We start from the raw sequence: 14,109 nt of genomic DNA on the forward strand, positions 1-14,109 counted from the left end.
CCTAGGGCCTCTTTGCTGCACTAGTTAGGTTCTGAGAGTGCAGCACTACTTTTAACTAAAAAGGAAGGCAGTAAGAGATGGAGAAGTCTGTCACCTTCTTCAGGATGTGATGAGTTTCCTTGTCTAATCTTTCACTTGTAAATAAAGTGCCATTTTTCCAAAGACAATCTGCATATTGCCATTTTATAATGCAGTTTCTCAGTGGTTCAGCAGTTTGATAGGCATGGATTTTCTTTTCATTCAGTGAAATTTCATTTTTATACTTGTGCAGCACCTCAACAAGTAAAAATATCCATGTGGATTCTGGGTGTTTTTTGTAGCACAACCTTCTTCCTTATTATTTTCTTCAAGGTTGAGACATGTTTTATTTTGCTTTGTTAGCAGAATGATTTACCTTTTTTTTTTGTTTGTTTTGTTTTTCCATCATGCTGCATCTCTCTTACTGTCCCACCATCATCTAAATCACACCATAAGTATCTTTACTGCATTTTTTTTATCCTTTTTTTTTTTCACTAAGCCAAACTTGTTGTGCAGAACTAATGATCTAGTAGGGTTTTCATCACCTTTCAGTACCTATTTAAAGGAAATATATTCCATGCAGCCACCTCTACATGGATTTGTCTTTTTATTGAAACTTGTGTATATGCTAATATGTTACTGAGGGTTATTGTCTTTGAACCCTTCAAGGTTTGATTTTCTGTGTCTCTATGGTGCACTGCCAGACTGTTTCCATGAAAGAAATTTGAAGAGTTGCTAGTTAGAACTCTATATTTCTATAGCCATACGAGATGTAGTATCTGTGTTTATTTTAGGAAGGCAGTTCAGCTATTTATATTTTTTTGTCAATGTTTTTCGAACCACTGCGGTATGGAAATAAGAATTGCAAATACTGAGAAAGAGAAATTACTGTTAGAAAGTAAAGAGTTCTGTAAGTGTTGGCATATGGTTTTACAGTACGTGTTGGAATTTCACTCATCCCCTGAATTCTGTTTTCTTTCTGGTAAACAGGAGGAAAATATTACATTACAGATCATCAAACTGAAATTTAGCTATGAGACTGAAATGCTTTTATGGAACTGGAGTAATGGGATTTCTATGTGTAGTAATTAATTCTAGATTTTTTGTTTCTGAATACTAGGGAGAAAGAAGAAACAGTATCCTTAATTAACGTTGAATAGAAACTGAATTGTAGAGCCAGTTGGCTCAGCTGTCAGCATATGATAGAGCAGTGGGAACTGAACCAGAAAACACTTTATGAGGTCACTGTAACCTAGAATTCATGGCAATAATTTTAATGGGTGTGTGCTGTTCATCTCTTAGTGAAGAGAGAAGGATATGGAGGGAGAAACTTTTTCAGAATTTTCCGTGATTATTTCTTAATTATATAAATAGTCAAAAAATAGAAAACTTATTCCAAAGACAGTTCTAGTTTCCTTGTATAGATGAAAAATGTAATTCAGCTACTGGAAAATATTGTTTCTGGTTAATTCTTAACAGATCAACAATTTTGTTTTTCAGGTCGAAAATTAAAAAAGCTTAACAAAATTAAGGTTGTGAGAACATTAGATGTCGCACTCCAGCAGCCCGCAGCCCTTCAAGATGAAGGCCAGACTCTAACCCAAAGGCTGTCCTTTTCTCCAAATCAAGAAATACAGTTTGTTCCCCCAATGATCAGTGTTCTACGAGGCATTGAGCCAGAAGTTGTCTATGCTGGTTATGACAATACAAAGCCCGAAACACCAAGTTCCTTGCTGACCAGTCTAAATCATCTTTGTGAGAGGCAACTTCTTTGTGTAGTCAAATGGTCTAAATTGCTACCAGGTAATAGCACTCCTTATATATGGTGAATTCTAGTTAAACAAATATGTCATATGATGAGCAGTCAAAAAAGAATATTGCCGTCTGCCTGTTAATTAATTCTTAACAAATTCTAAAACGATTAAGCTTCCACTTAATCAGATAAATTATCTTACCAAAGACGTTTTAACAGGGGGGCACTTGTGAAGGAATGCATCTAAATATTTAGACTCACTCCAAATTATGACAGAAGCCCGGAGAGTTTTTGTATGTGATGGTTATAGCAACCTTTCTACCCCAACCCCTCCTACTCTATTATTCATTCTTTTGGTATAAAAATATGTTTATATGTCTGCATATTCCTTACTCTTAATCTTATTAAAATGAATTTTTGAACAGAGAAAAAAATGCAGTAGATATTACCAGTTAGGACTAAGCAGCTCTACAAGTAGACTGGCTGTGAGAAGTAATTGAACATATGAAGAGCCAAGACTGGATTGCAAAAAAACCCAAAAATAATAATTAAAAAAAGTCCATGTTAGGTGTGTATGTTATGTGACCATACATCTGCTGTATGGTCCTAGATATCTGATCCTGGGCTATATAAAAATCAATATATTTAGCAGAAGGTCTGGAAAAAGGGATTTCACGTGAGTTCAATTTGACACTTCACTGCTGCAGGAAAGGGTAGTCCCTATCAGTGCTCTTCACCATTGCTGGTTGTGCTTATTAGACCTCTTGGTTGACCTGATTCATCTCATTAAGTGAGAAGAAAACAAACCTTTTTTTTTTTACTCTCTGTAGTTTTCTGATGGCTTCATGAGCTGAACCAGTTCACTGAGGGGTAGCATGAATGCCAGAGCTTGCTTGAAGGAGGTAACAGGACCAGGTAATGAAGAACAGGACCACTGCTTTCAGTGGCAGGAAGCTGTTAGATTGACACAGATCATTCATAGAAATCCTTAAAGCTGTCAAAGATTGGAAGTTATCAAAAGCAAATAGATGACTGAATATGCTTCTGTTTAGTTAAATGCAAGAAAGTTATTCATATGTGGATGCTTATTGTGTTACAACTGTATCTCTTGTTAAGAACACTGAAATCCAAGCTATCTATATTAAATAAGAGTTGGTTACAGTTGTCATGCTACAAACTCTCATATATTTACCAAAGGTGAAGGAAGTGCATTTCTATTCCCTAATATAGTCACTTTTGACTGCTAAAGTTAATTTTGCTTTGATCAGTTCAAAATACTGGATCAGAACAAAAAAACCAAGAGGTAAGCTATCAATGTGAGATAGCCAGTTATTATACAAGCTTCACAGACTTCTGAGAGCTACATCCCCAAAAGCACTTGTCTTTACAGGTGTTCTCAGTTTTGTAGCTCAAAGTTGTCATCCCAGAAAACCTGTTCAGCCAGTGTCTAAGTAAGAATTATAAAGTATTCTAATTTCATTTCCAGGATTTCGGAATTTACATATTGATGATCAGATAACCCTCATCCAGTATTCCTGGATGAGTCTAATGGTTTTTGCAATGGGATGGAGATCATACAAACATGTCAGTGGTCAGATGTTATATTTTGCACCAGATCTGATTTTAAATGAGTAAGTAGACTCCGCTGTTTGCATAATATGAATGACATTTTTAGCTTAATTGTGTAAATGAGAATGTGACTTCATTGAGGCCAAGATTTCATTCATTACTTGTTCTGTTTCAAAATTAACAGCAAAGTACTCTGATCATATTAAAGCTTAGTAACTTTGGAAAGAGTTTTGTGGGAGTCCTAAATATTCTGTTGATATGGCCGAACAAAAGGAGTTAAAATAATATTTTAATTATCTAAGAGAAAAATAATAAAAAAATATGCTGTCAGGAGATTTACTTGAATTCATCTGAGTAAGACATGAGTTAATGTTTAATAAATAGAACTACATGGGATTTTTTTAGGTTACTGGGTGGCTTTTGCAAACAGTTTGTATATAGTTTAAATACTTCATTTTGATACATTCTGATAAAACTGCTTCTCTAAAGTACATTTCTTGTTAGAAAATTGTAATAATTTAGCAAGGAATTTTAGTATCAAGGATAAAATATGTGAGATGGCACTTTTCTGGCTTGGGGGGGGCAGGGATTGTTGGCTTAGATTTTCCTTCACTGTGCTGATCAGTTCAGAAAATCTTCATTTTAGTAGTTTTCAGTTATTGTCAAATAATGCAAACTAATACTGTCAAAGCTGTAATTTTAGATATTTTAGTTATAGTACTTGGGAGGTTTCCAGGAACAGTAAAATGTGATTTAAGCTGCCTATTTTTTTTTCCTTAATGCGTTTTTCTTAGTTATTTTTTCTTAAAATCCTAAAAGAGCTACTATGAAATGAGATGAAAGTTAAACAAGTTTTTGTGTAAGACATACCTGTTTAAGCATTAAAAGGTGGATTTGCAGAAGATTTGGGCACCAGAATGTAAAATCTGTGAACATGTAAGTTCTTGACAGTGAGGGTTTTTTATAGAAAATATTCAGTGGAGCAGGCCCCATAGCTCCTGGATTTTTCTGTTCCAGATGACTGTAAATTACTGTTATGATACAGAGTAATGAATTCTTTCCTCTCCCACGTGAATTAATTAATGCTGTACAAATTGAAATAATTTGAAGGGATGGGATTGAGATAATTTTCTGACTGTATTCTGTCCCAGCGTAGTCTATGAGATATCTCATGGTTACATTCGGAAGAAACACCGAGTGTCCGTCTTTAGGCAGTAACGTTAGGGCTTGGGGCATTACTCTGCCTGTGGTCCACTGCTGCCACCTTGTGAAGAAGGCTAAGTACTTTCTTCCAGAATAGGGTTGAGATTTATGAACCCTGATTATAAACCCTCAGAGACAGCTTCTTATTTGCAGCTCAAGACCATCTACATTGAAGGGGAGGCGGACTGGTAACATACCCTTCTCTTGGTTGTAGAGCATCTTGTCAGGGTCATATTAAAAATGTTGTAAACAGAGTTAGACATGAAGAGTAACTGGCACACAACCGTATTTATGGGGAAATAAATTAGCTTTTAGATCAGTAAAATGTAAGCAACTTTCTTGTCTATGGTGTTGTCTAAGATTGTACTTTCATGATCACTTTAAGATCATTTTAAGATTGTGCTAGGATCACTCTAAGTGAAGGTGACTGCCAAAAAAAAGGTAGCTCCACCTGGCTCTCTGCCCTGGTCATGTGTCCCCATGATTTTGCTTAAGCTGGATTGAATACTATCTGGCTGCACTGTCAAACAGCTAAGGAAATTATATACTTGCGAAATACACTAGAAAAAGCCATTAATTAGCAGGTGGAGGTGATCCCTGAGCTGACTTCCCATGTGGGAGTGCAGGCGCTAATGCCAGGTTAGCAGGAGCATACACCTAGAGGTGGAAAGAGATAATGGAAATTCCTTCTGCAGAGGCAACACACGCTTGAGTTGTTTGAAAATGACCATGAAACCACAATCCAAAGGTTGTTTCACAGCTACTCTGTCATTTAGGAAACTGAGTTGTGGTGCTCCCGGGGAATGACGTGTTTGGTCAATTTCAGACAAAGAAAGCCAGGAATATGAGTTTAACAAAGATTTCATGAATTAGTATTAAACCCCTGCAAAGTTTTACTGTTGCTCACACTTTGCAGTGTTTGAAAACATGACTAAACCCAGCATTTAAGCATACCTTGAAAGCTGCTATCACTCTTCATTAGGAACAGACTATCAGAAAGGAGTAGGTAAGGAGATTTAAAGTAGATCTAGAAGTAACCAGTCCATTTAGATCTAACAGATGAAATTTCTAGAAGTCATTTAAGAGCTGTTACAGGATATCATATGTTGAACAAAGCTGAAATAATTTTCCTTTAAGCTAACAGTAACACTTTAAATAACAACAACAACAAAACAAAACCAAAAAAACCCACCACAAACCACCAACCCTCGGTGCATTGAGAAAAGTCTCTCTTTTTTTCATGGAAAATATCTCCTGTTTTCATTGTTGATGGTACTATCTGCAATCAGGTTAAAATGCTGATCTGAATTTTATAGGGGGTGGGAGGGCAAAATTTAATCTTGTTATCATTGTTTTATCCAATTCATCTGGATTTAGCTGCAACTTTGTGAAATTAGCCCAAGTTAATGGATCTTCAGGTTAATGTATAATGAATTCAGTCAAAATTACAGGCTTTGTAATGCTAGTGTTGCAGTCATTTCAGTTGAAAACTGCCTTCCCAGTAACTATGTACAATAACATATACCCAGTATATAAAAATCTCAAAGAGAAAAGTAAAATTGGAGTGCTGCAAAAACCGGAACGGTTTTGTGTATTTCCTTGTGTGATATGTCCTGTTTACTTCTGCAGGAGTTTAAATAATGCTGTAATAACGTCTTAAGTTTACTTTAAAACTTTTTGTATATATTTACATGTAACATTATATACTGTTTCTTTAATGGCATAAAACGCTACAAAATATCTGTTAGCAGTGTTAGACTTGCAACAAAGTATTTTGATGTAGACATTTCTGCAAAACCTAAAAGCAAGTTTTCTATAAACTTCCAGGTTTATCTTCAATTTTACACTTTGAAATACTTTCAGAGAATGTAAAAATCTGTCAACATCTGAAAGAAAAAAAAAAAGTACTTCACAATAATCGTATGGGTGTTTTTAATCAATAAAAGAAAATCTTTTTTGGTGGTTAGCATTCAGCTTTGATAGTCTCCAAGGTGGTGTTTTTTTTCTGGGCAGCAGTAACAGATTAAACATCCAAAATAATAGTGCATTCATTATGAGTAAAAAAATAGTGTAGGTACAAAAAAGTCAGAAAATTATTTATTTTTATAACCTCTTTCTTTAAGTTCTGTAATGTGGTAATTAAACTGCTAACAAGGCACTTCCTTCAAACAATTAGTACTGGAGCCATTATTTTTCTTTATTTTCATGGGTTTTTAAATTATTTTTTTTTTTACCTTTTCTGGGTGTAAGACAGAGGATGAAAGAATCGTCGTTCTATTCCCTGTGTCTATCCATGTGGCAACTCCCACAGGAATTTGTCAGACTTCAAGTTAGTCAAGAAGAGTTCCTATGTATGAAAGCACTGTTACTTCTCAACACAAGTAGGTTCTTTTTATTTCTTTGTAACATATCAGTAGTAATTTTAACTTGACAATTGCTAAGCTATCTGGCTTAATAAATGGAAACTTCTTTAGGAGGAATGTTGGTATTCCAAGAACTAAAAATATTTTTTCTAGTGTTTATAAGGAACAAGTAATTTCTGATTCACTAATGGTTTTGTTCTGCATAAAGGCACTGAGCAAATGTTGGATCCTTTTAGGTATATAGCTGTACTGTATTACACATTTTCAAATTAAGTGCACAGTATTTCTGCCTGGAAGCCCTTCAGCTTAAATGGCTCTACACAGGTTAAAAAAAACCTCACAAGCATTAGGAATGTATTAAAAATATTTAATAAATTGTCTGGACTGAGGGCTTTATCTTGGCCAAGAACATAAAGCATGCTTATTCAAAAAAATTAGAGGTGGACATGACAAACTATACTGACATTTATTTAACTTCTTGTCATTATAAACAGATCAGTTTTAGCATAGATATAAACAAATGGAAATGTTATTCTTTGGTTTGTTTCTCTAGGATAAAATGTGTGATCACTTTTAGTCATACACATCTTTAAAGAATCCAGCATACAGCTGTGTTCCACTTCAAATGGGAAATGTGGTAGCTGATGAAGTTATCTTCCAAAACCTTTTCTAAAAGACTAAAAAGTACATCTGCTGAGGCCATAATTGTTAGCTATGAATCCCCAAATAGAAAGTCCTAAAATTGTACAGGTGCTATTAGAAATGAGAATAAGCACTTTGAGAAATATAATTGGAAGAATATTGAAGTTTGGTTCTCTATACAGAGAGTTGGAGGAGGGATATGCACGTCCTGCATAACCTGCTTGTTGGTTGTATAAAGTTTTAGTAAAAGATAAGGAATTAAAGTTTATTTCTTCTTAAGCTGTACTTGGCTGGTTTTTGCATAAGTTCATGCTTAAAAAAACTTTGGTCTTAGCAGAGCATAAGAAGTAAAAATTAAATTTAGCTCATATGAACATAATTACTAAAATAATAGCAAAACACCATGCACTCTACTAAAGCAATAAAAATGAGGGTAAAAATCCCTCTCTGATATAACTCCAGTTGCTTTGTTGGAATCTGAATGTATTCCTGTTTTAAATATTTTTCACATTGTTTGCATCACCAATTAACTCCCTTGTCTATCTTCTGAACCTTAGAGGGAAGTTTGAAATTTCAGCAAAACTTAGATAAATTTGTGATATTATAGCTATCCATTTCTGTCCCAGAAAGTTCAAATCAAATTCAAATAAACATTACAGTGGTCCAATCCCTGTCATTTACTAGTGCGTAATTTTAAGTGTTCATCAAAATTTATTCATCATTCTTTATGAAATAAATTGTGCTCAGAAGTTCATTTTTAGGATGATATGTTTGTATATATTCAAGAAATGAGTTTAAAAAAAAGTATTTCTACCTGTGCTGATGAGTTTTGCTTTTTGATCTTTCCCGCACTTATTGTCTTATAGGAAAAAACAATTTGTCAGATCTTTGGGAAAAGGAACACACCTAACCGTTGTTGCTGAGACATTTAGTAAACGTTTGGTACTGTATAAATATAATTCCACAACACTGTTTTCAGAAAAATATATATAACGTCATTGTTGCTATAAAGTGTTTTTTAAGACTACTTTTATTTTAGTCATGGTATTCATCTTAATCCTCTTCAATGTGAAAGTATGGCCATTTCAAGCTTTCATATACTAATAGTAAATCAAGTCTGAACTTTTAGTCTCATCTGTCTCCTCTTTGATTTATTATTTAGATTAACGGTTTTTTACTTTTAATATAATTTTGAAGAAACAGTAATTTGTATTAAACATAACTAAATGTTAGTCGTGATACATTTCTAATTATGAATCACCCCCCCACTCTAAGTATTCACATTATTATTTTTTTTTACAGTTTTTCCATTGAATTTCCCTTGGTTCCCTTAGACATTTTCTTGATACTGTACTTATGACAGTTCCAAAGCTGTCATGAAAGCAGAATTAGTCTTTGCAAAAAGTGGACCAACATTTTTATTTTTTACAATTGTTTCCATTTTACAGGTCCTTATTTAATATATGTAACATAGTGTGTTGTGTAGTAGAGCCCCATAAGTTCTAAACAGCGCTCCATCTTGCAGAGGCCACATACATCTAGAAACTAATAGTATGAATAGTTCAGAAAGACTTACGATTTAAGAAAGTAGAGCTATTCCAAAAAGAGAGAAATAAGCATATCGCATGTTCAGTTCTTGCTCTAACAGTTTCCAGACTTTTGATTTAGAGGAATTGCAAAATCTTGTTGCATAAGATTTTGGCTGGGTTCTTGCCATCAAATAAAAGCATCCACATTTTTCACGTCTGTTCAGGGCGAAGGAACATTTGAGCTACCTGTGTTGAAGGTGCATTTGTGAATGTAAGACGTTGTAATTCTTCATTTAAATGAACAGCGTAGTGGAACTTTTTTGTGATTAGATGGGAATGTGACTGGTTTTGTAGAATTCTAGGGTAACAGGTCACTCATTGCTGGAAGAGATCTTTTAACTTAATTCACAAGGGAATGACTTAAGGAAGGAAGGACTTAATTGCTGTTTTAGAGATATGAGTCAAGGATAGCATCCACCTAACCCTAAATTCCATCAAAATGTCACTTTGTATGAAAAACATTTCATAGATACCTGTAAATCTGCTGTTAAGACATATCCAGAACCATCCATGCTTTGAAAATTCAGCTATTTTTTTCCATGACATAACTTTTCGCTGCTGTGAGTATTCCTGCCTGTATTACTCCTAAGCACATTGCATTCCTCACAAACCAGAACTCGTCCCTTCCATTCGGACCCTTGATGTAGATGTGTCAGACACGCTTTCACATACCTCCTTTGTCTGTCTGGACTTGAGAGGCCATACTGAGTCAAAATAAAAACCTACCTCATCCAGCATTTCATCTCCATCAGCTGCCAAAGGAAAGCTAACATGGCATCCCTAAAGGCTGGACTGTTATTAGATACGGTATTACAAATGTACTTTCTGTGGAAGTGGTCACAATTTCTTTTCTCTGGTTTTGTTTGAATTCTGTTTTAGTTAGGTGGCAGACCCTGACTTCCTTAGACTAGCTCAGTGCTTAGACACTTGTCTTTAAACTTGCTATTTTCTGTACGCGTGTTTCCCTCCTTCCCCCAGACATTCAGTTGTCTGAGGAGACAATCAATAAACAAGAGACAACCTTGGCAAACTGGATCATTTCCTTTCTTGGGCAGTCTCCTGTTAAATAGGAGGCTTCTGCTTAAGTCGGGTAGAACAGAGATCTGAGCTTCTGCATTGTCAGCGTGCTCTCAGCTGGAGGTGAGGGAATTTTAATTTTAATGTGTTTGCCTGAAGTGTCTCCTTTCCTCTTACATTTTTCTGAGGAACCAGGCAATACTTGACTTAACAGATGTCAGAACAGGGTTTTATAGTTTCTGAATGGAGAGCAGTTTTGCTCTCGGTGCAGGGTTTGCTACTTAATTCTTTTTCAGGGAATAGGTTTAGGTCCGACCCCTGTGCAGCAGTCTCCTTTTTAGGGTGTCTTGTCTTTTAAGAATTCCATTCCTACGTATTGAACAATACAGTGCATTGTACAGAGAGTCAGTACACACATGTATTTATGTTTTAATTCCAGAAAGTGACAAATCATCTGAAAGTCAGGTGTTACCATATTGAATAAGTCAGTGTCATTATGAACCAAGTTTCTTGGGTTTGTAAAGAAAGATTCAAACAAAATCTGTTGTGGCCCAACGTTAGTCATGGTCTGGTACCAGTTTGAAGATGTACTAGATACCTAGATAACTAGCAGGTGGCTTATTTAACTATGTGAGCTAGTCCACATGGCATTCTTTTACAGTCCATGGAGAAAAATAAGCATCTTTACAGCATAATTATTTTTTTTCTAAGGTCACTGCTAAAACTCAATGTGCCTTGTGCCCAAGACTTGCCTGATTTTTCCCGCTAAGACTACAGGTAGCTGTGGTAACTAACCCAGGTGGATATGCCTGTACTGTAAAATGTCTAAAGTTTGGTGAGGGGAAGGATTTACCTCACGCTTATGTCAGAATACAGAATGTTAAATGTGATGTTGCAGTGTGAAATGGCATTGGTAAGGGAGAAGGGAAAAGGGAAGAAATGTAACAGCTTTCAAAACCAGTATTTTTTTAAACAGGACAATGTTTTAAAGTATGATTATTACAGCAAACCAAGGATTTAGGTTTGATTGCCAGATAGGAATATTTTTTTGAGCTTCATTTCTTCAAGTTTCTCATTTCTTGGTTGCCTTTGACAGCATAGGTTATAAGACTTGTTTGTTAACACTCAGCCATGTCAAGGAAATTAGAGTCTAGGGCTTACGCCTGTTCCCTTACAATGCTACCAACACTTGTCACCAGTGATCAAATATGGTCTTATCACTAGCAGTCACTAATAGGCTCATTTCTCAGTGTTCTCTCTGTGTCCTCATTTTGGTCCTGATAGCAGACCATTAAGAGAAGAGTGAGTTCAACCATTTGCTCCTCTCTGCTAATTTCTCTAAAAAGCTGTTCACATTTAAAACTGATAATGCATCTATTCTGTTAAGTGAAAGAGCTCCAAACAGGAAGGTTGAGCCCTGGATGTCATACAGTCTACACTACCTAAGAGTTGTTGGTTCATTCCTTGACTCCATGTTGAAACACTCCAGCTAGATCTTTAACATAAATCTGCTATGAAGAGGGCTGACCCTCAGAAGTGCCAGTCCATAACATCTTTCCTCAAGGACAGGAGTAGTTCTTTTGGCCATCTTCTTTTCAGCAGACAGGTATAGCTGAAGCTTAAGGCTATTTTTAGACATCAGCAGTTAGCAGAATTGACTGATTGTTGCTGGTATATCTAATTTTAACTGTTTCACTGTTTCTGGAGTACCTGTTCAATGGGAAAAATTACCTGGCTTAGAATGATGAATTCCACTGTAAAGTGTGAAATACTAGAACTTGCTCCTGTCTTTGAATTTCTCACATTGCCTTCAGAATAAATTGCAACACAAGCGTTACTTTCTTTTTAGTTCCTTTGGAAGGTCTAAGAAGTCAAAGCCAATTTGATGAGATGAGAACGAGTTACATTAGGGAACTGGTGAAGGCAATTGGTTTGCGCCAGAAAGGAGTTGTGGCCAACTCGCAGCGTTTCTATCAACTTACAAAACTGATGGATTCCATGCATGACGTAAGTTTACTTGTTAATGTATTTTGGGTTTTATGTAAGAAGGGGCTAGTATTTTTAAAAGCAATTTTATAGAAAATGGCAAGTCAGCTTTTCTAAACAACAAAAGAAAAACTCCTACGCTTTCTTTAGTGTGTATATTTGTGTGAATACATAGCTATATATGCAGCATCAATATATATTGTCTGTATTACATGGTGTACAAGATAGAAGTATTTGAGAAACATGCATTTGAAAGCTACCATTTTGTTTCATTATTTCTGTAATTTAATTAGTGCAGTTACAGGTTTTGGTAGGGGGCAGTGTGTATGTGCGTGTGCATGTGTCTACATGTTTATGAAAATATTTAAATAATTCAAAGAATAGGCAAGTCAAGTTGCAGTCAGGCCACAAAGAATTAGAGAAAGACAACCAAGACTGGTTCTGCAATCTTAATTAAACTACTTTTATATGTATATTCTATACCATTTTTTTCGGTGCCTGTCTATATATCTGGGAATTGAATAATCTTTGAGAACTCTAGTGGTGATATCATAGGGATCCATAAGTGTCTCAAAAGATGCAGCTGAATCCTTTCCACATTGCTGAAAGTCCAAGCACGTATCCTGTTGACCTAACATCCATTAAAACTGAGGAATTACATTTCATATAAACCTTTGCTCATTTGAATGTTGTGTAATGGCTTGTGTATCTCTGCAAGAGAGGTAAAAAGCAGAGGTACAGGGCCATACCTGGTGCTTTTAGCAAGTGCTGGGGAAGTGGCACTAAGGCGGTTTAAGAAGAATGCTTTTGAGTTCCGTGTTGGTTGTGAGGAGCTTGCAGGGAGCTCAAGGAAGGACGGGGTCTTTGTGTGCTTGTATTCTGCACTCAGCAAATCTGCATTTTAATTTAATTTTTCATGAATAAGTTAACTTATTAAATCTAAAACCTTTAATGGACACTAATTCCCCCTTCTGATGGGGAAAAAAAACCACCAACCTTTGAGAATCCCATTTATGGGAGTTAAGAGAGGTAATGACTGATAATTATGTGGTTCACCAGGTTGTCTGGAGTCTATTGATCCATAACCTCTCCATGAGTTTCTGCTAGCCACAGAACTCACATTCACCATTTAGCTATTAACGTCATCTCGGATACCAGCAAAAGAAAAATGAGAAGAGTGTGAAAAACATCCTTACAGGTTAAGGTAGACAATAGAAAATTCTGAGGGGAGGACATGGAGCTTAGCTTTAACTGTTTACTGTAGTCAGTTGTCACTTGGGACTGTCAATGCTAAACTTTTGCCTGGAGTTCAGTCAGTTACCTTCTACTTGCAAAAACAAGTCCTGGTCAGTATACTACTCATAGTAGCCCAGTGCTCAAGGAACCTGTTTGGATCAGTCTTGTGTGGGATGAAAGGTCTTCCTGCCCTACCTGGCGTAATAATTTGCAATCTGATTGTCACAGCATCCAGATGAAAACTCTTTGAGTACTGGGCTGCAGAGTCAATCTCTTAAATTCAAATACTTAAAGTAAAGCAGCCTTAGTGGTAGTGAGTGAGTGAGGCTTGCTGCAGAATACCCAGTAAAGTGATGGTCAGGGTGGCGTTTGGTCTGTAGAGTATCTTCATTCATGTCCCTATTTCAGCTTGGGCTGGTAAAGTGATGTGAGATATAAGGAAAAGATAGATCATCAGACTGAAGAGACTGCATGTCATTAAAGCCTGGAGTAGGAAAGACTCCCAAGTAAATAGTAATTACTGTCCCTTAAAGCAGTGTCAGAATAGTATCTAGCGAACAAGGCATTGAAGTGTGTTGAATGTGAGAATAAAATGAAAGACTTGTTTATTAATTGCCATTGTTCATGGTGCATGTCATGAGTGAGGATGATACTACTTTATAATATAAGTGAGGCGCTGTTTTTATATGACATACCATTTACCTATATTTATGATTTCTGTCATGGGAGGATA

The 14,109-nt window shown here is 35.8% G+C and overlaps 1 protein-coding gene across 1 annotated transcript in view; it reads left to right on the plus strand.

The window, feature by feature from the left end:
• The window catches only part of PGR (progesterone receptor), a 38,038-nt gene that overhangs the window by 21,758 nt on the left and 2,171 nt on the right, over nucleotides 1-14,109 (plus strand). The window contains exons 5-8 of the mRNA XM_055802388.1: nucleotides 1,519-1,821; nucleotides 3,258-3,402; nucleotides 6,794-6,924; nucleotides 12,004-12,161. Of these exons, the coding sequence (XP_055658363.1) occupies nucleotides 1,519-1,821; nucleotides 3,258-3,402; nucleotides 6,794-6,924; nucleotides 12,004-12,161 (737 nt within the window). The remainder of the gene's footprint in view (nucleotides 1-1,518; nucleotides 1,822-3,257; nucleotides 3,403-6,793; nucleotides 6,925-12,003; nucleotides 12,162-14,109) is intronic.

This window comes from Falco peregrinus, chromosome 4 (genome assembly GCF_023634155.1).
Source record: "Falco peregrinus isolate bFalPer1 chromosome 4, bFalPer1.pri, whole genome shotgun sequence".
Classification (NCBI taxonomy): domain Eukaryota; kingdom Metazoa; phylum Chordata; class Aves; order Falconiformes; family Falconidae; genus Falco; species Falco peregrinus.